This window comes from Sturnira hondurensis, unplaced genomic scaffold (genome assembly GCF_014824575.4).
Source record: "Sturnira hondurensis isolate 20B ecotype Veracruz unplaced genomic scaffold, ASM1482457v3 Scaffold0002840, whole genome shotgun sequence".
In the NCBI taxonomy this organism is placed as follows: Eukaryota; Metazoa; Chordata; class Mammalia; order Chiroptera; family Phyllostomidae; genus Sturnira; species Sturnira hondurensis.
Window position 1 is genome coordinate 1,700,262 of NW_028075471.1, and position 25,963 is coordinate 1,726,224.

The window sequence follows — 25,963 nt, forward strand, 5'->3', positions numbered from 1 at the left end:
TTGTCACTTAGTGTCTCATGTTCCTTGACGGAACTAGGAGACAGGATCATTACTTTAACTCAGCAAGATTTATTTGTGCCTAAAAGAGGTCAGACTTGCTAACCTCCAGGCTGCCCAGCCAGCTAGTTCTGGAGGCATGATGTCTCTCTGTACCTGGTGCCACACGCAGCACCAGTCATTGACATAGTCGGACCAATGCTGTCTGTCTCTCTGTTTGAAATTTCTTTTTAAAACCTTCTCCTTGGGTTTCTCATTCAGTCATCCCAAAGAATGCTCTGTGTTGACCCTGAAATGACTATGCCCTTCCAAGCCACTTCTGTCCAAGTTCATTAAACTATGCTCAGATGTTTCTAAGCATCTCATATATCATAAATGTGTATTTGGCTGAGTAAGGGTGAAACATGGACTCAGCCTAGGTCCTATGCATCCAGTCTGGAGGAGAACGTGACTTTTCCAAAGGGTTTGCTGGTCTACTGTTGAGTTATACAACTGGCCAGAGACCATCTTGAGTGGGCAGAAGACACATCCTCTTGTTTATTGCTGCTCAGTAAGTGTCAACTGATCCTCATTGTCAAAAAATAATTACAGAGCAAGATAAAGAAGGAAGGTTATCTGAGGAACTGAGTTCTTACCTTTTAAATTTGGCAATCATTAATTAACCTTCCTTTTCTCAGTGTGCTTGGTAGGCATAAGATAAATCAGATTTGCTCAGTTTGATCTTGAAGGCTGCCATGGATACAGCACCATGATGGCAATGACCTCAGGGGGGCCTTTCTGTCTTCAGAAGGCGAGTGGCCGTTTCAGCACTTCCCCGGTTTCATCGATTCTGACGCACCCATCATGTCACTGTGTGATTAGGTTCTGTAACTTTCTTCTGTGTATTGTCCTCAAATTAAGTAGACATTGTTTACCACTCTAAAATAAAAAAGGCCATTTTAATTGGGGAAGAAGCCTGGTTTTGGCAGGTGAACATGGAATATGTGAGCAGGCTTGTCCGCCACCAGTGTGCCTACAACAGCAGATGGGATCCAGCCAACTGGCAGTCATTTGGGGTTTCAATGAAATCCTTGTGTTAAATTGAAATTTATCTGAAAAGAAAGGTGTACAATTTTGCAAATAATTGTCAAGGACGACTTTGAAAGGCCAGCATGGCTCCCAGGCTGGATCTGGTATTCTCGTGTTCCTTGGCTACGTGTATCTGTTTGGAGTAGAAAGAGATTCTTGTTTTGTTTTTGTTTTATTCTCTTCTTACTTTTTTTCTTGTTTTCAGTTTTAAACAAAAACATTTAGATGCTCATCTGTCAATGACATCTTTGAAGAAAGGGCAGTCAAACTGGGCAGGACTCCATTTATGTGTCAGCCCCAGTGCATAAATGGGCCCCATCCATCTTCTCAGCCTATGACATTGCTTACAGTCCTTCTCTTGAGGAGCCTGCCAACTCTCCAGCTGCCACTGGTGTGCTGAATTTTTTTTTATTGCTTTCCCACTAAAAGAGAGAAGTGGTAGGACTTTGTCTTTGACATCCCAAGTCTTTCCAGCCCTGGGACCTTCTGTGTATGTCACGCCCCTAATCCATTTTTCTGTTGTTAATGGAAATGCAAACCTTGGACTGTAAGGTCCACAGAGGTTTGTCAATCACTCTCTAACTTACTAAATGTGCAGTCTTAGATCTCTGACGATCAGTCTAAAATCAGATTGAGATCATTACCTCTATCACCTTACTCTGGGTTGACTTGAGGATAAAATGAGGAACTGAACAAGAAAATACCCATATATGAAGACATATAAAAATGTGAGGATTTGGGATAACCCATTGTTATCTCTACATTGGCAGCATATCTATTGATTCCCTCATTTAGTCAATGAAAATTTTATGATCTCTTACTTTTACCAGATACTTTAGATATAAATAAATGATAACCAGGCTCTATAAATGGCATACCCTTCCTTGCCCCAGAGACTTCATTGTATTCAGTAAGTTATTTTGAAGCCATGTCTACACAAGGCAAGTGAATTGAAACGCTAACCGATTATCTAGAAGGTCCTAGAGGTCAAAGACTTTGATCTATTCATCTTATGTCCCTCACAGGGTAACCCAATGGAGTACCTGAAACATAGTGGATCAATCCTTGATAGGAATTCTATAAATTGAATTAAGCTGGTAGAAACCTGTTCTGTTCTTACATAGTTATTATGACTTGAGTTTCATAGATTGCACAGATAATGGCATTAATTCTTCATTTACTCTCAATGGAGAGACCAGGCCATGGTGACTAATAGTCATAGGCTCTGCTTCCATGGAAATGGATGGAAATGACCATCCATTGAATGGAAATGACCTGCAAAAGGAGAGGAATGAACATCGGGGAGGAACTGAGACAAGTTGGAAGGTGTAACCGTGCAGGGAACTTCTTCCTTTTCATGGAGTGTTTGTCTGGCCTTCCTATTCTCCTTCCAGACCTTCCTTCTGACAAATACAAAATGCCCAATCTCAATTTTTGTTAAGTTCAGATTTCTGGATTTTTAAAATAATAAACTATGAATTCCAAATTATTTGCATAAAATCTAAAATCTCTCCCCAAATTGTTCCAGTTTGATTCCTTAAATAAATTGTAAACTCTCCATAGATAAGGACTGTCCCAGTCATCTTGTTATTCATGGTATAAGGGCTGACATGTGGTGAATTTATCTAAAACAATGGACAAATGACTCGAGCAAGATAGGGTTCATTGTTACCTGTCATGTGTAGGTATGTAAGGTTGTGAAACCTATTGTCCAGACAGTGGGGGTACAGTGCTTGACTAAGATGCTAAGGGAGGTATCAGCAGCTAAAACGCCAATCCTCACTATAGTAATATGTAACATATAGTAACAGACCAACTTGGATATTTTAAGGAATGAAAACTGTATAGTGTCCCATCCCAATGGCGGTCATATAAACCCAGTAGTTACCTCTGCATTAGCAGATGCCTTGTCTCAGGTCCAAGCATAGAACATGATGCTTGGAATAACTGGTCTCAGCAGTAGCAGAAAGAGATTGTAGATATTAGAGGCATTAGATTTTTACAGAAGATTTAAAAAACAGATTTGTTGAGGTATAATTTACATGCCAACATTTTACCTGTCAAAATGTAAAATTTGATGGATCTTAGCAAATTTGGGGTAGATGGAGCGGGGAGCTCTGATCTGCCAGTCTAGTCCTTTGCAAAGGACCACATTAAATACATTAATTCATTCAAAGGAGGAAATTTTAAAGTGCAGGTTATGGGTGTCATTTGTATAATTCCAGGCACCATGATAAAGAGAAATGCTTGGTGATAGGACAAAAGATTACACTTTAACCAGCTAATTAGGAAAGAGATGGATTAACATCTTTGACCATTAGCTATTGTCAACTATGTGTTTTTAAACTGACTGTATTCAATATGGACTCTTCATTAGTATTGGGTGAGTAATATTGGCAAATGGTATAGACGAACATTCAGCTTGACACTATTTCGGCGGTGGGATTTTGCATGTTCGGTATATGTGAGTTAAATAGTATGTCAGGATCACGTATCTGGTCTGCATGGATAAACCTCTGCATTGCTAGATCTTCACAAAAGGACTTTTTGTGTCTTGGCAGGAATTAATACTTATTGATTAAACCAGTCGTTCTCAGTTAGGGACAGTTCACCTCCCCCCACTCCAAGGAGGTGTTTGACAACATCTAGAAACATTTTTCTCACATCTGGTAAGGAAGTGTGCCCCTGGCATCTAGTGGGTAGAGGTCAGGAATGCTGCTAAACATCCTACAAAGTGGAATTACCTGGTTCAAAGTGTCAGTAGGTGTGAGACTGAGAAATGCCGTGTAAACTGGCAGGAAGCTCCCACTTTTGGTGGTTTCATATTCCGTGTTTTCCCTTATAGGCTGGCTTACAGAAAGATCTTGTTTCATTTCTTCATTTTTAACTAAACCATTCCATAAATACACATCTAGCATCTACTGTGTGCCTAGTGATGGAGACACAGCTGTGAACAAGCATCCCAGAGAACTTTGTGGAATGGGGGGGACTATTGGCATCCCACTGTCAGAGGCTACGGTGACAGCTGCCCCATGAAGAACCATCCCACCCCAGTGCTGCCACACTCCCTGAGCACACTGAGTGAGAACACGTGCTACCCATGGAAGCTTCCATTTGTGTGAGAGATACAGACAAGCATCACCTGCCTGGAGGAAGGGAGAGAAAGGGAGCTTCCAGTAATGATAAATGCTCTATGGAAAACACACGTAGATCAGGGTAAAGAGGGGAAGTGTGGCCAGCAGTGGCAGAGGCAGTATGCATGCCATGTTCATACACACCTGTGTGTGGGTGTGTGGTGGCGCTGGTGCCTCTCCAGATTATGGGTGGGGGTTCAGGGAATGCATCTATAAGGAGGTGATGTGAGCAGAGTTCTGAGTGATGAGATGCAGCCCCTATGCAAACATCTATGAGAAGAGCATTCCAGACAAGGGGAACAGACTTCTCCAAGAATTTTGAACAAGAGCCCTCATACATGTTATGTATATGTTCCAGGTGGGTATTCTGAGACACAAATAAGTCTTTTGGGTTTGGGGGCTATTTACTAGGATCTAAAAGCAAGACTGATGGTCAGGCTGACAAATAACCAGGGCAAGTGGAAAACCCAAGTCAAATCTTTGCTCTAAATGTCAGTTAGGACATGGGGCTTTTTATGTGTTTGGCATTTGTTTTTTTAAGATGACAAATGGATGCAATGCAGTGGCAAAAGGAGGTCTAAGCCAGTAGGACTGGCAACAGCAGCCTTTATAGACATGGATTAGTGATACAGCTATCAGCAATGCTGTATCACAAGTCTGCAGCAGAATCTGAGTTAGAGTTGACTACTTAGATCAGCTGCTCCACACACCATGGTGGCCAGTGACAGGCATGGTAAGGATTGCTGCTCCAGGAATAAAAATAGCCCAGAGTTTTGAGAAACTGGATCCTCTGTGCTAACTCCTCAGGACACTCACTCCCAAGAGTCACCATCCTTTTATAAGCCTGAGTCAAAGCCCCAGCACACCCTCCCCTAAAAATCAGCAGCAGAATTTTAGGGTAACAGGTCCTCATACCTGGCTTATATATTCTCTGTGGGCAAGTTAAGATCCCTCTTCTTGAGCTCATGATGAGATTTGAACATTAAAGCCAATTTGAATGCAGGACATCAGAGTGAACACAGGGCTGTTCTCCCCTCTTGTTCTGGGCCTGAGTTTTCAAGTTTGTAACATGAGGTTGATTGGTGCTTTGGATTTCCAACAGCCTAGTTTTAAAGATTGATATTTGTTTTATTATGAACCAATAGGAGAATATTTCTTGCACTCAGATTCAATCTAGCTTTAGGGAAGCTAGAACCCCTTTGGTTCCTGTTGAGAGATATAATGACTATGTTTTATATATATAAAGACTTGTACATATAAAGTAATTGGTAAATGTTCACAGTTGAGGGCTCAGTAACGGTTATTATTATTATAGCAAATTATTATTGATGTTGTTATGCTGTTAAGAATAATTATATGTTACATCCACCACCACTCACTAGCCACTGCTTATTGCTATGTGCTATTCTCTGTGAAAATGTGCATAGGGATGTCATCATAGTATCTTGATACCTTTCATAGTACAACTTGGAAGCTCACATCTTCATGCACCTATGCCTCAAAACAGGAGTTGACAAACTATAGTTACGGGAATCTGTAATTGTAGGCTGCAACCTGTTTTATCATTTTTGTTTATTTACAGTTTTCTTGAGATATATGTTATATACTATAAGACTTACTCATTTAAAGTGTATAGTTCATTGGGATTTAGTATACTGACAAAGCTATGTAACCATGACCATTATCTAATTTTAGAACACTTTCAACACCTTAAAAAGAATCACCTGTACACACATTCTCATTCTTAATATCCCACTTCCCATCCCAGCCCCAGGAAACCACTATTAATTCTACTTTCTGTCCCCGTGAGTTTGCCTATTTTGAACATTGCAGGTAAATGAAGTCACACAGTATGTAGTCTTTTGCGATCAGTTTCTTTCACTTCCCTTACTGTTTTCAAGGTCCATCAAAATTGTAACATGTGTCAATAGTTTTTAAAATGATATTCTATTGTATGTATATGCAGAATTTTTTTATCCATTTAGCAGTTGATAGACATCCGGGTTGTTCCTACTTTTTAGCTGTTATTAATGATGTTGACGTGAACATTTAGGTACAAGTTTTATGCGGATATGTTTTCATTTCTCTTGGGTAAACACCTAGGAGTAGAATTGATGGGTCGCATAATTCTGTGTTTGATATTTGGACAAACTGTCAAGCTGTTTTCCAAAGTAGCTGCAGTATTTTATACTCCCACCAGCAGTGCATGAGGGGTCCAATATTTCCACATCTTCATCAACACTTGTTATTGTCTGTCTTTTTCATTTTGGCCATTCTAGTGGGTGTAAAGTGATTTGCACTTATGTAAAGACTAATTATGCTGAGCATCTTTTCATATGCTTTTGACCACTTGCATATCTTCATTGGAGAATTATACATTCAGACCTTTTGCATATATCTAAATTAACTTATTTGTCACTTTATTGTTGAAGGATAAGAGTTTTTTATATATTCTGGATATAAGTACTTTGTCAGATATCTTCCAACTGTTTTTGTAAATAACATTTTATTGAAATACAAAGTCATGCCTACATTGTCTATAGATTCCTCCTACTAAAAGGAGCAGAGCTGGGTAGTTGGATAGAGACTGTGTTGACTACAAAGCCAAAAATATATAGCACCCAGCCCCTTATATAAAAAAGTTTGCCAATCCCTGCTTTAGATGAAAATACATCGCAGTCCATTAAAAAAAAACCCTGCTGACTTGCTCACTCCTTTCACCACCTTTTTCCCTTATAGAAGGGAAGTGGATATTTAAGTCACAGGCTATATAAGTAGATATTGAAGACAGAGCTTCATATATCAGATGATGTCCATCTGTTGTGCCTGATGTTTTTGTGTGTGTGGTTGCACAGAAATCCCAATCTAAGATCCTAAGCTTTCTAAAAATACATGTTCTCATTGTCAGTCAAGACAGTGATTTACTTAATCTGCACTCTAGTTTATAAATCTCTGAACAGTATAATCAGCATAATATTTGGTAGAACATTGGAAATGCCCTCACATGCTTTGGTGGAAAATAGTTTCTGGGATTTTTTTTCCCTAACATGGCTCCTGAGAGATTTGGGGATTTATTTAAGTGCTTTCATCCAGGCAAATCCCCTGGTGATCTTGTTGGGATTTTGATCTTGGTTAAGATCATAGTCTACATGACTCATCCTAAGTGAAAGGCCTGCAAAGTATAAATGAACTAGTGAGCCTTTGTGCTAGTTCCCTGGAAGGAAGGGGTGAGCATGAGCAATTGCATCAGGAGCACAAACGCTTTGTCAGTCAGTCTGTAGGCTTCCTTGTTCATAGAAAAAGCTTTAGTCAGTCTGTGCTGGGAAAGGGACAGCACTGATCAAAGGCTTTCTATTCCCACAGCTTCCCAAATTTCATACTCACCAAGAACTCCTGGTTCTACTCTGGGTGAAAAGATCTGCATGAGGTCAGGATTAGCATCTGGATGTCATTTGTCCTTCGAGGACAAATTACATGTGACCAGGCTCAGGCATATGAGAGTATACAAATCTCTTGGAAAATGTAGGACACAATCATATTATATGCCTTTACTTTACTAGCCTTCTTCCACCATCTTCCAGATTTTTGCTGGTATATTCAGGTTTTAAGCCAAATTTTTTTTTGTTACTATGTTATTTTATTTGTGTTATGTATTTCTCACTCTTTTATGCTGTATGCTTTCCCTACTTCCTGTCTTCCATTCTCTCTGGAACTCACTCCAATCAGGTTTTATTCACAGTGAAACATTTCTCATCAGGGCTACCCATAACTTCCACATAACCAAATCCGAAATTGAACTTCAAATGTTCTTTTTCTTGGTCTGTCAGCAGGTCTTGTCCATGTTGATCATGTTCTCCTTGAAGCATTGCTTACCTGGCTGCTGAGCTCTCCTGGGTCTCCTTTGCTGATTCCACTCATGTCCCTAATTGTTCATGTTTGTGATTCTGAGGGTCTCTAACTGTGCCTTCTATCTGCTCTCCAGGCTTTACATGTCACTTGTGGCATTTTAATGACAAGCCAGACCTCTCTCACTTTGCTTACTACTCAACAGCTTCTCTCCTTCTCAAATAGGCCTATCAGATGCAATAGACTGCAAGTTGAAGTCCCAATTCTGTTTACATCCTCACCCTCCACTCTTCCTCGGCAGGCTTGCTGATGTAGGTATTTCTAGTAAACTAGTTATTCATAAGTCCACAGACCTTGAAGTTAGTTTTTACGTTTATTTGGGTAACATTGAATATACTCAAAAATAGACAAAAACATAAAGAGAATCTCCATGCGTCTTCACTCAATTCCAGGAGCTAGCAACTTCATGGCCATTGTGCCCTTCAGTCCCCAGCACACTTCCACACCACCCAAATTAGTTTAAATTAAATCTTGGTCATTAAATCATCCATCCATAAATATCTTGGTACACATTTTTAAAGGATAAGAAGTTCTTTTGGTTTTAATATAACAATATCATTGCCTGAAAATAATAATTCCTAACTACCTATTACCTAGTCAGTCTTTAAATTCCTAGTTGTCTCAAAAATGTCATTTTACCCCTTTGTTTCTATCACCTATTATTTTCATCTCTCTATTTTTCCCCTTCTGTATTTTGGGAGTGAGTATTTCAGAGTATGTATCCAGTTTCATTGATTCAATATGTTGAAGTGTTTCTTTTGTACTTCTGATGCTGACTGTGGTGTATTTTATTCATTTATCATTTACATATGCATTTGTATTTGCTCATCATTTACTACCACTAGTCATCATTATTTTATTATTCTTTTATGATTATCTGCAGCTATTTACTCCTTCCTTCCTTGTGGGGCATTGCATGTCCTTGCGCATTGCCGTGTCGCTCACAGCACCTTCCTGATGGGCTGTGTGCTTCTGTGCCTCGTTGCCTCTGAACTTAGTCATATCACATGATTTTGCCAAGGGAATATGAATGGGTATAATATACACCAAATCCAACCAGCAGCTTTAAAAATGTTTTTTTCTGCATCTTAGGGGCAATGTTGCCTTTCTTCCTTCTTTTTTTTTCCCCTTAAGTATATTTTAGGTGGCTCCAACTTAGATGTCTTTCTTAATTTTAGTCATTGTTAAAATATGGGATATTTTTCAATAAACAGGGTAAATGACTTCCCCTTGAGTGTCTTGATGCCAGGTGTTGTGGGAGTTAAATATCCTCACACCCTCAATATGTAGGAGGAAATGGGTTCCCTCTGTTTTTTGAAGTCCTGTGTCTTGGAGGAAGGAATGGCAGCATCAGGTGAGGAGTTTAGAGTATTATTCCCTTCGTTTCCATCCCACTGAAGGTTACGTCTTTGCCTGGGCAGTGGGCATTCCTGTTGGAGACTTGGATATCATTGGCCAGTATTTCTAATTTCTAGTATGCTCATATTTTTTTCCTTTTCCATGTATTCATGATGATTTCCACGGGAAACACTACTTATTAGCCAGTGTCTATTTAATAATTTTCTCAAATATTATAGCTACAAGGTGGTACAGCTGAGGTTCTTTCCCTTCCATCTCAGAACATCTTTTCCAGCCAAGCAGAGTCACAGTGGTAGAAAAACCCTCATTTTTCTATTTTGCCTTGGCTTTTTGTGCTACTTTCTGGGTGTTGGTGGGACCAGAGCTCTGGCAGTGGCGTGCTGGTTGGTGGTTGGATTTCTTTTCTCTGCTATGTTTCAAGAGCTGGCTATGCCAGGGAAAGACTCCAGCTCTGACTTCTTCAAACCTGTTACATTCTGAGAAGTGCTCAGAGAGTTTGGCCTTGGGGTGGCCTGCATCCAAATTCCTAGTCCACTACTTACTGGTGGTGTGCCTTGAACAAATGACCCAAACCCAGTGATAGTGTCTTTTCATCTGTAATGTGACAGTAAAATGCCTACTTGTTTTGATCAGTAGAGGATTAGAGAAAGTAAAAGTATTGTGCTTGGAAACCAACGGGCACACAATTGTGTGCTCAGTAAATGTTGATGGTGGCACTATAATGGTCCTCATCCAAATAATTAATATAATAATGTTATAGTCTTGATATTGTGGTTGATGCAGAATGAATGAAGAATGGGGGTGGGAGCTGGACTGAAGAGTCCATTCTAACCCCATGCTTTTGCAACTTCATATATCAGTCCTGAAATTAATTATTGGTGTTACTTCAGGAAAGTTTCTTTTCTTTTCTATGCTTCTATTTAGCAATTATAAAATAAAAACATGGGACTATATGAGGGTAGCAAGTAGGTTTAATCTCATGTGTCGACTTCAGTTGGTTAGGAATGGATATGTAGAAAACAGTCTTAAAAGGGTTCTGAGCCCTCCCTGACTGATGTGGCTCAGTGGGTTGAGCATTGTCCCCCCCAAACAAAGGGTTGTTGGTTTGATTCCTGGTCAGTGCACATGCCTGGGTTGTGGGCTACGTTGCTGATTGGGGGTACGCAGGAGACAACCAATCAATGTTTCTCTCACACATAGATAATTCTCTCTCTCTCTCTCTTTCTCCAGCACTTCCCCTCTCTCTAAAATAAATAGAGTCTTTAAAAAAAGGATTCTGAGCCCTCAGCTGAGCTCAGTAGATATGTTTTCTGTAATCTATTAGCAATGTCTGAAGTGGGTAGGAGGTTAGTCACAGGTATTCTGAAATTTACCTGACATAGACTAAATGCTTTCCAAGGACCTCCCCAGTTTTCAATCCTCTGGCTCTTTTCTGGGTCTTCTTGATGGTCCTTTGTAAATATGTGGCATCTTGTTCACCCAAATGAATGTTCAGTGTCATCAGAGTGAAAAGTAGGTAAGGATACCCCAGTCAAGAACCAAAAGGGAGACTGGTGGGTTATGAAGCTGCTTTCCTGAATGGGATGAGGGTTTCTCTGAGACCTCATTGCAATTTGAACAAATTTGAGCATTAAAAAGTAAAGCATTTTCATCAGAGGGGAAAACAGGATAGTTCCCTGAAGTTGCACACATAACTCACAACCCAGTGACGCCGCGTGGGGTTGCATATCATTTGCTGGTAGGATACTCTCTAGTAGCATTTAGCAATGGACATGCTGGTGGCTTTGGCCAAATTGGAAACATTTATTTCTTGATCTGCAACAAAAAGTTATAGCTTTATAACAGTGGTTTCATTATATTGATGCATGCTACAGATAGATTCTTTTAGATATTGCTTTAGCCACTTCCTTTGATATTTAGGATCTGAGACCAAGAGTGTCTTATTTCTGGGGTAGCTTTCTTAACTCACATAATGGGACTGGATTTTCATGGATCTTCAGGAGGAAATACTGTGAATCACTTTTCAGTCTTCCAGTTTTCCAAGGGGAAGATAGAACACCCAGTTGTCCATTGACATTTCATCCTCTTAAGCAGAAGATTCTCTCTGTAGGGGCAGGGACATCCGCCTTAATTTTAAAAGCTTTTCAGGTATCAATTTGACACTACATCTTCTTCCTCTACAATCTCTGTGGCATGGGCATTCTTCATACTCCCTCCATGTAGTCCTCCCTTCAGGCAGCTACAAGTACCCACGGGGTCCTGATCTTGTGAATCTGTGACTTCTGCCAAGGCAAAAATCACCAGTCTATAGTCATACTGGTCTAGTAAATATGGTGAAAAAATTAATTACATTTTAGATGGTTTTCCCAGAAATGATCAACACTAAATGTGATTTCTGTTCACCATGTACCCTCCACAAGACTCCTGATGGAAGGCCATTTTTATTGGGGAATCTATGAATATGACAAGACAGCAGCAACAAACAGCTGAAAGTAATCTGTGAGGCGTTTGCAAATTACCCCTCATGAGCTGCAGTGGTTGTGAAAGATAATTTGTGGTTCTCTCAGAATACCCTGCAAATTGGGTCTTTCATCTGCGATGTTTTTTATGGTTAAAACATTTCATTTCTCATATTAACAAATGATAACTCTGTATTTGTTAATCTAAACAATTTGATTTATATTTTTTCTGTGCTGAAAAGCTGTTGACATTTCAGGGTAAGTAATTATTTTCATTGCCAACTGCTGTTTGTGGTGATTGTAGGCAAAAGATAGAAATCTGAATATACATATGTACCATTTTCCGTAAGGACTATTTATAAAGCAGGAATCTATTTGCCTGAGTTCATCCATACCCGGAAACCTTATAGGACATGGGTGTTGGTGAGTGAAGGCTCTAGCCACGTTCAGGGTTTTCTGTGGCGCAGTGGATGCTCTCATGTGATCACCGTGGGCAGGGGCGGGGCTGACCTTCAGTGTCACCGAACCACTGGCAGAGACCTGTTCACTGACGGTCTGAAATCACAGTAGCTAGAGGAAGCATGCATTATTGGCCTCAGTACTTCCCAGCTTATGTAATATCTGTTCGAACATCTCACAGGGTAGTTGCCAGGATTACATGACAAATGCTCATGAGAATGCCTCTCACTATGCCTGGTATGTAGTGCGAGCTCTGGAAACATTTGGTGAGGTGGGGATGACATATAAAAAGATCTAAACTTCCTTTCTCATATTGCTTTTTTGGCTATGGACTCACAGTCCAGGGCAAGGGGCAGAAACATTGTTCACTGTATCCTTAGACCGGGTGCTCAGCCTTGGCCACTGCCAGGGCGCACCAGACAGAGCGGAAAGGAGGTACCAGGACCAGGATGGAACGGATGGCTTTCTCTGGCATCTCTTTTTGATCTTAGAATCCATGCTAATTTTTCAACCTACTATTTAACGTATCCAGGTTTATTTTAATATTCAAGAAAAATGAACATCAAAGTTTATACTTTGCTCCTAGAAAAATCATTTAGCAAAATTGCTGGTCCAAAAAGATGGCCCATCATTAGTTTGTGGGTGTGTGGGGGGCCCACACTGGTTGTAAAGCACTGTGGGCAGGGGTAGATGGCCTCTGGGATGATTAGGGGCATGTTGGCATATGCCCGGCAGGGTAGGCTGTGGTAGGTTCATCGTCTGTTTTCCTCGGCCCCGTACACTGTTGGGCAAAGCTCTGGCCACATCAGATGGAGACAATTCTCCTGCATGTGCAGACCTCCCATTCACATTTCAGGTCAGGGAATAGACTACTGACTTAGGACTCAGCCTAATTTTTACATGTCCTGTGAAGTGAACGTAGAGCCTATACCCTGAATGGCAAATGTGTTTTATTCTTTGAACCAACTTCGGTCGATTAGTTCTGGTTGCCTACAGAGCTGTCTTAAGAAGGCATCTGTGGTGCATTGAGGCTCAGCTGGGAAGAGTGCTGGGATTGATGAGCAATGTCTGTTAAGGCCTCTAGAGGAATAGCTTGCTCTATACTTGCCAATGTCTTCTTTTGACATGTCCTTAACTCTTCTGAGTAAAGTGATTTCAATACTAACGGGTGACTAAGTATGAGACAGGGCATTGTGAGAGAGCAGGTAGATTCCGCTTTAAGAAAACCTGGCATGAGAAAATGCAAATTTACAAAATGCATAAATCTGGAGCCAATTATTGTCATTACAGAAAGATTCCATGAAAGGTTCCTTTAAATAGTGAGCTCCCCCACTGCATTAAAATGATGATTCAATTTACAGAAATTCACTTTGCATGCAACTCTTCAGGACCGTGTCTGTGTAGCAAAGCAAGCCACACCTGATTTTTTTTAAACCACGGCCTAAATACTGTTCAGGATGGCTGCTGCCACGTATCTCTAGTCTCTTGATAATTCCCACTCTCTTCAGACTTCCTTCCTACTTCCTCTCTCAGAGTGTTGAGTAGACAATCTGGGTGGTGGTCAACAGCTGCTGGCTCCCACCCTGCCACGGCTGCGTTTCATTAGTGGGTAAACTGATTGCTCTGTGTGTGTTTACGTGTGGGTGTGGTTGTACGAGTCCGTGCACTCTGTGCACTGTGGCTGTAGATGCAGATACACACAAGCCATTATCTCACTCCCAGCCCACCCTAAATTTATTCCTGCTGTGAGTTATAAATGGAAGGTTCCAATCGCCTGCTGGATATAGCCTTTCAATAGTATGTGCCCCGAATTCTGGCTCCCCGTCTTCTTTGTGTTTGTTTATATGTTACTTACCCTTGCATCAAAAAACTTCTCCAGACCCCAGGCCTGAGTCCCATTATCCAGACATGAAACCCTCCTCTTCCTCTGTGGCCGAGAAAGCCCCAAATGGTTTTCTGATTTAGAAAATTAAATATAATCTGACTCTTGTGGCAAGCTATGAAATTCCCGACCAACAGACGCTCCCATTAAATATATAACATACACAACATCTAAAAGTATTACCAATCTAGCATGAACTTGAATTATAGAGGCATTCAGTGCCCCTTGGGTAAGATCACCAGCTTCTTCCCAGGCACTCACAATTGGGCAATTTTCCAGTGGACCATAAAGCTCCCAGGAATGCTGACTGGCACACGTGTTTGAATTGCTGTGCTCTGGAAAAGTAACTTAATGCAGGGAAGAGTATCTTAAAGAGATGGTATCCCCTTTTCTCTGTGCATGGCCTTCTCCCACATAGGATAATTCCAATAACTTCCCCAGCACAGAACACAAGTATCAACTCTATTTCATTATGGTATTTTAAAAATCTCAACGTAAATTTCTTCCCAGGAATATTTATTTTTTACAGACACACCTTTTTTTTTTTTTTTTTTTTACTTTTGCAAAAGGCAAAATGAGGCAGCAGTAACAGTGAACATATTGGCCCTGCTCAGACATGGTCTTCTGGCCTAGAGTGATAATTCATGTTTGAGATGAAAGTCCTCATGCTGGTGAGCTGTCAAACAACTCTTTTCCTTCTGTCTTCTCGGGCTCATCGGTTTGAGCCAAGGGTCCCCCACGGTACTGGGCTGTGATAGCTGCATAGGTGCAGCCGTAGATGGCAGCCACCAACATCATGAGAAACAGGATCCCACACCCAACCCCAGTGATGATAACAGTGACCACGGCGTGACGCAGATTAGCCGGCCTGGGCTTGGGTTTGAGCTCACACTCAGAGTGGTCTCGCTCCTCCACGCTGTGGCTCTCAGGAGGCCTCGAGACAGCCCAGTGGGCAGAAGCCGGCTGCTGCACCTGCGAGGACTCCAGATCTGGGGAAGGGAAAGGGCAGGGCTGGTACAGCTCATGAGGGATTTTAAGGAGGTCCTTTCCCTTCCAGGTGTCCGGCGATGCACAGATAATACTGTCCGTTACTCCCCCTTTAAAAAAACAAAAGCAGAGGATGATCATAGAGTGTGATACAACTGAATTCCAAAATCCTCAGTCTGTAAAATTTAGGCAGATGTAATTTATAAAGCACCTTTTATTTTTCTGGTGTCAAAGAACTTAACAACCATATTTTATGATTTTAGGATTTCTAAATTGGCCAGATGCTAAAAATGCCACACACAAAATTGACAATTATGTATGACCAAGAATTCATTGAAAGCCCCGTCACTTTACCTTAAAAATGCTGAGGCAAAAGCGATTCAAAAGCTGACAAGAAGGGGCACTGAGGCCCACCTGAGGGCTCTCACACCCCTAATGGACCTCCTATACAAGAAAACCTATTGTACTAAGTTCCCATTGGAAATGTAAAACAAATAAGATGAAATAAAATAAAATAAAACAAACATCCTTTATTGTGATGTTATGTGTTAGTTACAAAGACCCTATGTGACTAGCAGTGCTCTTCAGTGATGCTAAATGGGAGGACATGGTCTTTGAGTGTCTTGCATATCTGAAGATTTGGGAATAATATTAGCTAAATTCATGGGATTAAGGACAATTAACTTGTCTCAGGCCTTAAACCATTTAGTACTTTGAGTACTGAACTTTCCAATGTATTATTGGGCCCAGTTTCTATTCTCCGTAAGGCAATTGATTTCCTGCGGTATGTGAACCATGGGGAGGATCTGGGTACCTACTGATTATTTTCGAGAAAGAGCACCGGGCTGACAGATTCTGTCCTGGCCAAGTTTGACCACCAATTTACTCTTTGACCTCAGGCAAATAAACTTCTCTGACTAGATTTTTGCCATTAAAAACATCATATTTGTATCCAACTTGATAGTTTATAAAGCACTGTTAGATTTATCCTGCCAACCCTGCTATGGTGGGTATTTCTTGTCCAAGGTCACCCAGGTCAAAAGTGGACAGAACCTTATCCACACCCAGTTCACTCCCTTGATCCCAGTTTTTCCCACTGTGCTCAGTGTCTGTTTCTACTTCCTCCTCTCTCTATTTTCTCCTTTCTGGAGTGTCCTGAGGTCAGCCAAGCTAACACAAAGATCCTCAGTAAAGTCCTTTGCCTGGGCAGAGTCCAACCCCTGTGACCTTGGCTGCCATAAACTTGGACCCCAGGATGGCTGTGGAGCCTGGCGCCACTCGTAGCCAAGTTAGATTGTTGTGTAGCCAAGTTAGATTGGAGATTCTTTGTACGTATTGTTAGGCGAACCATGAAATAATAGCAGAAAGGCATGAGCGGGAGGTCTTCACTTCAGTGTTAGTTGAACCCTCTCTTGCTTTGCGTAGCACTGCAGAGTTTGGGGCGTGCCTTTACATCCACTCTACCTGAGCCTTATACACAGAGTTCCATGTGGCCCCATTAGTAGTTGGGGCTGTTCTGCGGTGCAGGGGTTATCTGTCCCAGGTCATATTGGGGTTAATGGCTATGGCAAAATTCACCTCGCTCCTTTTTTGCTACTACTGCTTGTAACTGAATCTGAAACTGCTAGCTCTTGGGCCCTTCCTGGCTTCTTCAGTGATCTCCTAAGGCAAGAGCCTCAACCCTAAAGCAAAAAAAAATTACAGGGGAATTTTCTCTTTTTCTAAACTGCCGTGCAAGGGGCCCGAGGTGCGGGATGGCTGCTCCAGAGGAGCCCAGGGTGCCGCCAGACTGCGCCATGGTGAAGGGCCCCTGCTTCATGGACCATTTTATGCTGCGCCCTGGAGCTTGTTGGAAGGCCAGAGAGACAGAAATGAAGTATTGACACTCAGCCCGGCCAAAGAGCACCGAGACTTCCACCAGGGGAGGAAAGCCCACCTCCCGGAGTTACCAGCAGTCCTGTCAGCTAGGTTATTCCAAGACTAGGGTGGGTCACCCAGTTGCTCCGGGCGTAAGCACTGTCTTTCTGCAGTTCCAAGCTTCCTGCTGCTTAATGGTAGAGTGGGAGGCATGGCCTTGGGACCCAGGGATGAGGAAATGCACAGACTAGAGCCTGGGACATGGCTGGAAGGCAGGAGTTGTGGCCACCAAGAGCTCCATGGTCTCCTGTGCAGCTGTGTCTTCAACCTGGATTGACCTCCCAGCCTTCCACCTCAGAAGGCAAGTCTGCTGATGATAGTTGAGAGTCCCACACCCTTCTAGATTCATGGAAGCTTGACAAAGCAAGAGGCTCTGGCTTGCAAAGCACTCATTATCCCCCCATCTGGCCACTAGTAGTTCTTAACCACTGTCTTAGAAGAAATTTGATTTAAATATTGAGTCTGACCATTTCTTTGCTGTGCGATGCTAAGAAAATTACTTGGCCATTCTGTACCTTTGCCCATTGGGGAAGTGGGAGGGGGAAATAATGAAGTTCACCTCACAGAGACTCAGTTGGATAATGTCAAGTATTTAGCACAATACCGAGCCCCAAATAAATGTTTGATACAGTTAGCTATTAGCATAGAGATGACTTGTTACTTATGAATGGAGAGAGAGGAATACTAATTACAAAATCTGTGCCCATGTTTTTGTGGAGGAAACACTATTAAGTATTCACCAAAGCATGTGTTTCAGCTCTTGGGCCCACAGGAAGATGAAATTTCTCCACCCTTTGTGGTCAGGTTGGGACCACGTGACAGTTCTGGCCACTGGAACCAGTGAATGTCACTTCTAGGCCACAAAGCTCCCTTAATCCTCCAAGTACTTTGTTCCCATTTGGTGTTAACCATAGTGGCCATGAGGTCACATTGGCAATGTCAAAAGCTGGAAGGGGCTTAAGTCCCTGAATGACTGCATAGACCCCAGTTCCCCTGGAGTCTGACATGAGTGTTTTTTATTTTGTACATCACTGAGGTAGCCTGTCCTTACTAATACTGCCAGGGTTTCTATCTGTTTATGTGTCATGTTGTAAATGAGGTCTTGGCCAATACTGAGTCCCTTATTTTGCCTTGAGTCAACACATCAGTAGTCAGATTGTCTCCTACATTTAGCATCTGTTTGGGTTCTTTTCCTAGTTATTTTGGGCCACCCAGTTTTTGTGATTCCAGATCAGTTTTGCCTTCCACAGAAAGGCTGTTGTCTGTGCTGGACAGCTCTGCGGGAGGGAGCATTGAACTGAGCGAGTCAGGAATCTGAGGAGCAGGACAGGTTCAAGGAACTCCTTAGCTTTACACTGTCAGTGTCCACCTAGTGACCCCCAGAGCCGGTGGTGGGCATGGCTGCCCAAAGGTCACCAGTGAGTTTGCTACTAGTACAGGGAGCTCCACTCCATTCTATGTTCCTTCTAGTGTGCTGGGCCTAGGAACTATTTTTTTTTTTGGTCAAGAAATCTTCTTTGATGAAAACTATTTTTATGATGGGTTGGCTTATGCTTACCATTTAGTCTAGAACACAATAGCTGAAGACCCTTCACCTAGAGATGTAAAGTTTTATCTACAACCTCTTGTAAGAAAGATTTTTGCCACAGAATATAGCCCTCGTGGTAGGTCAACTTCAGGATTAGCTGTGTAGTGATACGCCGTCTCATACTGTTGAGAGGGATTCTCAACTCAACGTTGTGTCCTTGAACACACGTTGTGCTCCAGCTCGCTTCCTCCTGTGTAGCTGCTGCCACCCTCCGGACTCTGCTGGTTCGTATGTGCAGCTCTGCTATCCTCCTGAATTATAGGCTCACACTCCCATCCACCAACCCAACAGCTCCCCATGATGTGAAATGGCCATCTCAACCTTGACCTTCCCCAAACTGAAGTCTTATTTACCACCTCACACGCACACTTGCCCACTTTCCCCTCCCTCCACCCCGAAGTCTGCCCCTGATCAGCAATCCTCATCGTTTATCCAGTTACTCCTGCAGGACAAAAAATTTGAACTTTCCATAATTACTGTCTTTTCTTTACCTCCCAGTCCAACCTATCAGCAGTTTCTATCAGTTCAGTATTTCAAATAGCTGCCAGTGTTTGATCCCTTCTCAGCACCCAGATTTGGGCCCCTATGATCTCTTTCCCGGGTGAATGAAATTACTCTCTCCTCATTCCCCTCCTTAGTTGGCAGTATCTGGTCTGGTTAGCTGTCCCTAGAGTCAACAGAGTGACCTCTTAAATCGTAATCAGATCATATTGTTCCGCTAAGTAAAAGGCAAGAGATTTTGACCTCACCTAAAATAAAATCCAAATGTTTCACCCTGCTCTGTACCTTCCTACACGACAGGGCCCCTGAGTGCTTGCACTGCCTTATCTCCGTCTGCTATTTCTCTCCCTTTCTTTGCCCAATGCACTCTCTTGTTCTTCAGTCAAGCCAAGCTTACTGTCCTGTCAGGCCTGTTCTTTCCCTCAATTGTCTCATGGCTCTTTCCTCCTGCCCAGATTCTGCTTGCCCATGTCATCTTTTTGGAAAGGTCTTCCCTGGCCTTCCTGTCTGAAGTGGAACCCCCTTCCTATCACCCCATCTCCCCTTCCCCTGCCTCAGTCTTTTCCTAGCACAAATTGCTTTCTGAGCGTGGATATTTACCTTATTCGACATCTGTTTTTACCATCAGAATGCCACCTTTGTGGCTATAGGGGTTTTCTTGTTGAATGACCTTTTCTCAGTGCCTAGAAAAGTGGCTGGCATGTAAGAGGCACTCAGATACAGCAATGAATGAGTGAACCACTGTGATGTAGAGGAAAGGACGTAGGGCCAAGACTCAAAACCCATTCATTCTGTTCTCATCTGAATTTTACTCTGTCATCTTGGGCCAATCGCTGAACCTCTCTGTGCTTCCATTTCTCATCAATAACAATGTAGTATTGAGTTAGAAGGGGTTGGCAAACTTTTCTATAAAGGACCAGATAGTTAATAGTTTAAGCTTTGCCATATATATCAAAACCATTGAAGTATACCCTTGTATTGATAATCAGTCACAAAGAATACATAATAAATGGGCATTGATGTGATCTAATAAAACTTTCTTTACCAAAACAGGAGGTGGGCAGGATTTGGCCCTTGGGCTATTGTTTGCTGACTCCTGGGTGATTCCCGGAGCCCCTCATATTTAATATTCTAGGATCTCTTGCTTTGATTTGACATCTGGTTAAAGAAGTGGTAACCTTAGAGAAGGCTCCCTATTGTGTCTAACTTCAAAAACTCGTACTTGCTAGGGCAGAAGGATAATCTTAGGGAAACTTTGTAGCTGTCAAAGGGGTAAAGGCAGATAGAGAAGGAGGCGAGTTGCGAGGAGAGATACCATGCCCCAAGTGGATCATACTGGAGACAGAATTTGATGCCACTTCGGAATTTAGCCATTATTCAGATGGAGATCGAATTTCCCTCCTTCTTAAGAGCCTACAATTTCCAGATAAATAATTTAATGTTGTTGTCATTCAAAAAGTGGAAAGTTATCTCCATGAACCATATTTGTAGGTGAATTTAAATACCCGAATTTATATACCCTTTAATGACTTGCTTGCTTCTTTTTCCACACTGTGAAATGATGTCAATGTGAAAAAACAAAATTATGCTGGCGTGTTACACACTCCTCAATGTGCTTTCTAATGCAGAGAACAGATGAGCTTCGCCCTACTGACACACAGGTGGAGGTTTCCAAACAGACGTTACTGACCTTTATAGATAAATTTCTCCAGCCAGAGTTTAAGACCAAGCAAGTGGCAATTGCATTTCCAGAGGTTGTCCTTGAGAAATAAAAGCTTCACACTGGGCATGGATTCCAGGATCCCTCGATCCAGCTGCTGAAGCTGGTTTTGTTGGACCGCAAATACAGTTAGGTTCTCCCAACGCTCACCCCGCAGCGAGGTGGGAAGGTTACTGATGTTGTTGGATGACAAGTCAAGCTCCCTCAGCTGTGAGAGGGAGTGGAAATGTCTGCTTTCAAGGGAATGCAGGGAGTTCTGGGTTAGGTTTAAGACCTGCAAGTGCTGAAGTCCATGGAAAGCTCCAGGGGCCAGGTTTGAAAGGGAATTGTTGCGCAAGTTCAAGGTCCTGAGCTGTGGTACTGACCTAAATGCGAAAGCAGGAAGTTGGTGTATCTGGTTATCTTGTAAATGCAGCGTTAGAGTCTGAGGAGGCAAATTGGGAGGAATTTCCGCCAGACCTTGCTGGCTGCAGTCTACGGAATTTGAGGCAGTGTGACAGTGGCACTTCTCCGGACAGCCGCACACCATCCGGAGCAGGAAAATCACACTTGGAAGCAGGAGCAGTTCACCTATGACAAACAGAAAGCAATGGAGATAGGAACCAGTTTGTAAGTGGCACACTCCTTTCTTCCCCTTTGAAATCACAGGTAATGCGATTCTGAGCCAGCTACCCCCTTCCACACCCTGGGGGAGAGGTTCTGAAGGAGAAATTCTATTGTTCATCATCTTTCCCAGAGCTGGCCTAGACTGAGTCAGTAACTGTTGCAGCCTCTGTGTTAACAGTGTCAGAAACCTCGGAAAAGATACTTTTTCAGTGGCTAAGAAATTGAAAGATGGAAAACTTCAGGATATTGAATAGAAAGGTGAAAAAACTCTTTCTGAGGCACATGCCTTTGTAGGGAACAGCAAAATTTTCTGGGCCAGAAGTAGGGAAGAGTGATGGGGAGTTTAGATAGTCAGATTTCTGAAAAGTATGTTCCAGATCAATACAGTCCATTAGAACTTTCTGTAGTGATGGAAACCGTCTGTATCTGATGTCCAGTATGGTAGCCGCTGGCTGCGTGTGGCTACTGGGCTCTGAAATGTAGTCCAGAAAATGGACTGTTACTCCCATTTAACTTTAATTGATTTAAATGCAAAGGTCTCATGGGTGCCCTAGGGCAGGTCTAAAGCATTCCTATATACTGATGTTCACCATTGCAGGTGTGCTATCCCACAAATGATGCTGTCCCCTCTTATTCAAGAATTCTGTAAAACTACAGAGATACATTAAGGATAATATAATAAGCACCCATGTTGCTACAATACAATCATTTATGGGTTGTCCTACTCTTTTTTCTTTTTTCTTTTAAGTCAAAGAAACTATGAATTGCTGATACAGTTGAGCTCCCCTTGATTAGCACAGGAGCCATGCTTTCTGACGTGAACTCCCCCCCTGCACCCACCACACTGATGTATCCCACTAGGCTTTTTAAAACAGGCTTTAATAACAACAACAATAGGAAATAACCATACAGCATGTGTTTTGAGCCAGGCACCATTCTGACTGCTTTATAGATATATAGACTGGTTTCATTATTGATCTATAATATAAAAACTAATTTAATCCTCATAACCTTTTAAACCTTGTTCTGCTAGTATCTTTATTTCGAAGGTGAGGAAACTGAGGCACAGAGAATAGCTTCAAGGGTAGCTTTAAATCACTCGCCCAGGATTACATGTATGTAAATGGTAGAGTCATGATTGGAACCCAGGCGGTCTGCTTCCAGAACCTATCAGGGTTCTGCCTATCACTGCCTGTCAAATACTTCTACCTACAAACACACATACATTCACAATACTATTTTTATAGTGGTTTTTAAAAACCTACATATATATATAATTAGTATGTTTTATTCTGCAATTTATTCTATTCACTCAAAACTGATCTATCCATGTGGATACATAGAGTGCTAATTCATTTCTTTTAACTACTGTGCAATATTTCGTGGTGAGTCCATGTCATTTATTATTTAGCTATTCCCTTACTTATGAGCATTTGAGTTGCTAAAGTTTTTGTTAATTATAAATGATACTGCAAAGAGCATTCTTGCACAGAGCTCCTTGGCTGTGGGGAACTTGGCGGTGAGGAAGTGTGGAAGAGGGTGTCTAGAATCAACAGGAGCCTCCTTGCAAGGTTCAGACAAGATGGTGAGTTTTTTTAGACAGTTCTAGATCATTCTCCAGAGTAGCTATATCACTCCCTCCTTTTTTTCCCCAGAGACTTGAATTTCAAAATATGGCCAGCAATGTCAATGACATTTTGTCCAATTGGGAGAGGAATTCACAAGTTCACATAATAATATGGAAAATTCAAGGTAATTATCTACACATAAAAACTCTTGAAAGAGGTTTACTCACTTGTTTGTTTCTGGCCTTCACTAGGGTCAGTCAAATGCAGGTACTAAAATGCACTGGAGCCTGTTCCCTGAATGTTCTACTGGTGTGAACAGTGCTTTGGGGCGACGGGAAAAACGTTCAGGGAGCCTTCTGAGGGAGGTCCTGCTCTGTTCAGTTTCCCTCTGGGGATTCAGAACATCAGAGTTCCCTTCCCTCTTCCAAAATATAAAAGAGGAAAATCCTTCCTTTATTTTCTATAATTTTACAAATAAGCGAAATGACTTCTTTCAAAGCCAGACATCTTCTCACCAGAGATACACTTACACACTTACACTTTAGCTGTGGATCTCAAGCATTCATTAGTGTAAGAAATCAAATCTTCACTGAGAGAACATTTCCCACAGAATCCACTAATCTACTGATGAAAGGCTTGTCCCTGAGACTGCAGCCAGTTCGTTCATTCTTTCTTTTGTCCCAATCTACCTCCTCCAAAGGGGCGTGATCTATGAACTCCAACTTGAAACAAGGTGTTTTGTATGAAATGGCTGGTGACATGCCAAATGCATATGTGATCATGGCTGGGTACATTTATCCACATGCCCTGCCTCTGACCCATCTTGGCACAAGCATAACTTCTCCCATCACAGACATTCTTTATCTGTTTGGTCTTTGAAGAAAGACAACCTGGATATAGGTTTCCCACACACACCTTTTGGGGGGGGATCCCATTCCTTTCTTAGGGAATTTTCTCAGGGGTGAGGGGCTTCATCATGGCTCACCTTTCATGACTGAGTCTCTGCAGGCTTCCGTGTTGGACCCACAGCACACCTTTATTAGTTGGCAGATCAGCAAACAGAGGTCATGGCAAAGGAGTCCAGCCTTTCATTCGCCTTTTCTGAATCCTGCTTGTGCTTTCCTTCAATGCCGAAAACAGTGGTGGCTTTCAGGAGACCGCTTATTTAAGCAGTCCTTGCCTTGCCTCCATCTGGCCGGGATTGTTTTCCGTGAGAGGATCTTTTGACAGTGCCCCTCTTCTTTCTGACAGTGTTGGCCTCCCAGGATCATCCCTGCCTTTCCCATTCAGATGACGAGCCACAGAAAGAACGTTTGTCAAACTCCGGTGAACAGCTGTAGCATTCAAACATGACCCCGCCGGCTCAGGCTTTTTGATTATTTAATCTGCTTGAAGTCCAGGGCACCAAAATAAAACTGCCTTCTTAATCCGGCTGTGGCTTCTGAATTCTGTTGACTTAGTAACCGTGCTGTGTCAACCCTCGGCGGGTTGGGGGAGGCTTACCGTGGACCCTGGAGCTAGGGGTCTAGCAACAGAGCCAGCAGAGTGTGTAATATGAGGACAAATTGGCCTGCTGGAGGCTGACATGGCTTCCACAGTGCACTTGTTTGGTCATCGAAGGCTTATTCAGCCAACTTCCATGGGGATTAGCTGTGTTGACAGGGCCTTGATGCCCTGAAATTCATAACCATGGTTCCCTTTAGCGGACATCGCAGTCTATTCTCCCTGGTGCCACAAATACTTCTCAGCTGCTTCTTTGCTTCCCCCTCCTCCTCCTCCTCCCCCCTTCCACCGCCATTGAATTGACCTTTTGGTTCATGTGACTTTGGAAATACTTCTCAATCTTTCACCATTTCCCTGATTTTCCACATATAAAACCATAAAGCTGTCCCTGTGAGCGTCGGGCGTCAGTGAACTGTGACTGTTCTCTAATTGAAGCTGTTGGGAACTTTCCCCCTGGGGACTGAAACATGTCTTTGAATGTGCAAATCCCCTGACATTTGCTGTGCTGGGGATGCCTAGAGCTGCCCTTCGACATGCTGGATGCGCTGTGTGGCCAGTGACTACTTGTGGAAGGAAAACCGTGCTTTTCTTAAGGCGGTGTGGACTCCCTGGCCTCAGACAGGATAATAGGGCAGCTGAGTGTGGGACTTGGAAGCAGGTGAGTCTGGATTTAAATCTGGCTTCTTCATGCACCAGCTCCATGTCTCTGGGCAAGTGACTTGCACCCTAGGAACCTGAAAGCCTCAGAGAGTAATGGGATAATAGGGGTCCTCGCTTGACAAGATTGTTCCAGAGTTAAATAAAGCAATACATGTCATGGCCCAGAGTGCCTTAACACATGTTCACAAGTGCCCAGGAGAATGTTTCCCAGGACCTTCATGCTGCTGGCTTTCAAACGCTGACCTTGACTTGACTGGTGGAGGGAGGTCCTGACAAAGGAGCCAGAGCCCTGGCCCTTCAGGCCACTCTGGTGCTACCAAGGGAAGGGGCCCTTTGTGAATGAAGCTGAGAAATTGGATGGTGACTGTCCTTCATAGCCTGTTCTTTGGGATCCTTCTTTGGCCAAGCCCATTGTGTCCCAGAGAACCCAGTGTACTCATCGTGCCCCTTCCTGAAAAATCTGCTTTACTCGGCTGCCATCTTTTTTCCTCCCACATCGTTGAGCATGGGAGAGACAATGGGGGGAAGACAGGTGTAGGAAACAGGGAGCCATTTAAATCTCAACAAGGGCTAAATGGTTTCATCCTTCCTCCTTTCCTCCACACCATCTGGTCTATTTTCAGGTGCAGAGAACTTACTAATAATCATT

At 42.6% G+C, this 25,963-nt stretch overlaps 2 protein-coding genes across 3 annotated transcripts in view; one reads left to right on the forward strand and one right to left on the reverse strand.

Moving 5' to 3' along the window:
• Positions 1-25,963, forward strand: part of CACNA2D3 (calcium voltage-gated channel auxiliary subunit alpha2delta 3) — an 861,794-nt gene that overhangs the window by 693,134 nt on the left and 142,697 nt on the right. The gene's annotated exons all lie outside the window — the stretch shown is intronic.
• On the reverse strand, positions 14,807-24,672 carry LRTM1 (leucine rich repeat transmembrane protein 1). The gene is made up of 3 exons (XM_037040696.1): positions 24,137-24,672; positions 20,948-21,547; positions 14,807-15,361 (listed from the first exon to the last, which is right to left on the reverse strand). Exons 1-3 carry the CDS (start codon positions 24,141-24,143, stop codon positions 14,928-14,930), a joined length of 1,041 nt encoding a protein of 346 aa, XP_036896591.1. The 5' UTR covers positions 24,144-24,672; the 3' UTR covers positions 14,807-14,927.

What these genes read in the sequence shown, in the direction of transcription:
- LRTM1 (XM_037040696.1), bottom strand. An exon ending in GGAGAAATTTATCTATAAAG is followed by an intron (nt 15,362 to 20,947) that starts GTCAGTAACGTC and finishes GTTTTTTTAAAG; the next exon opens with GGGGAGTAACGGACAGTATT.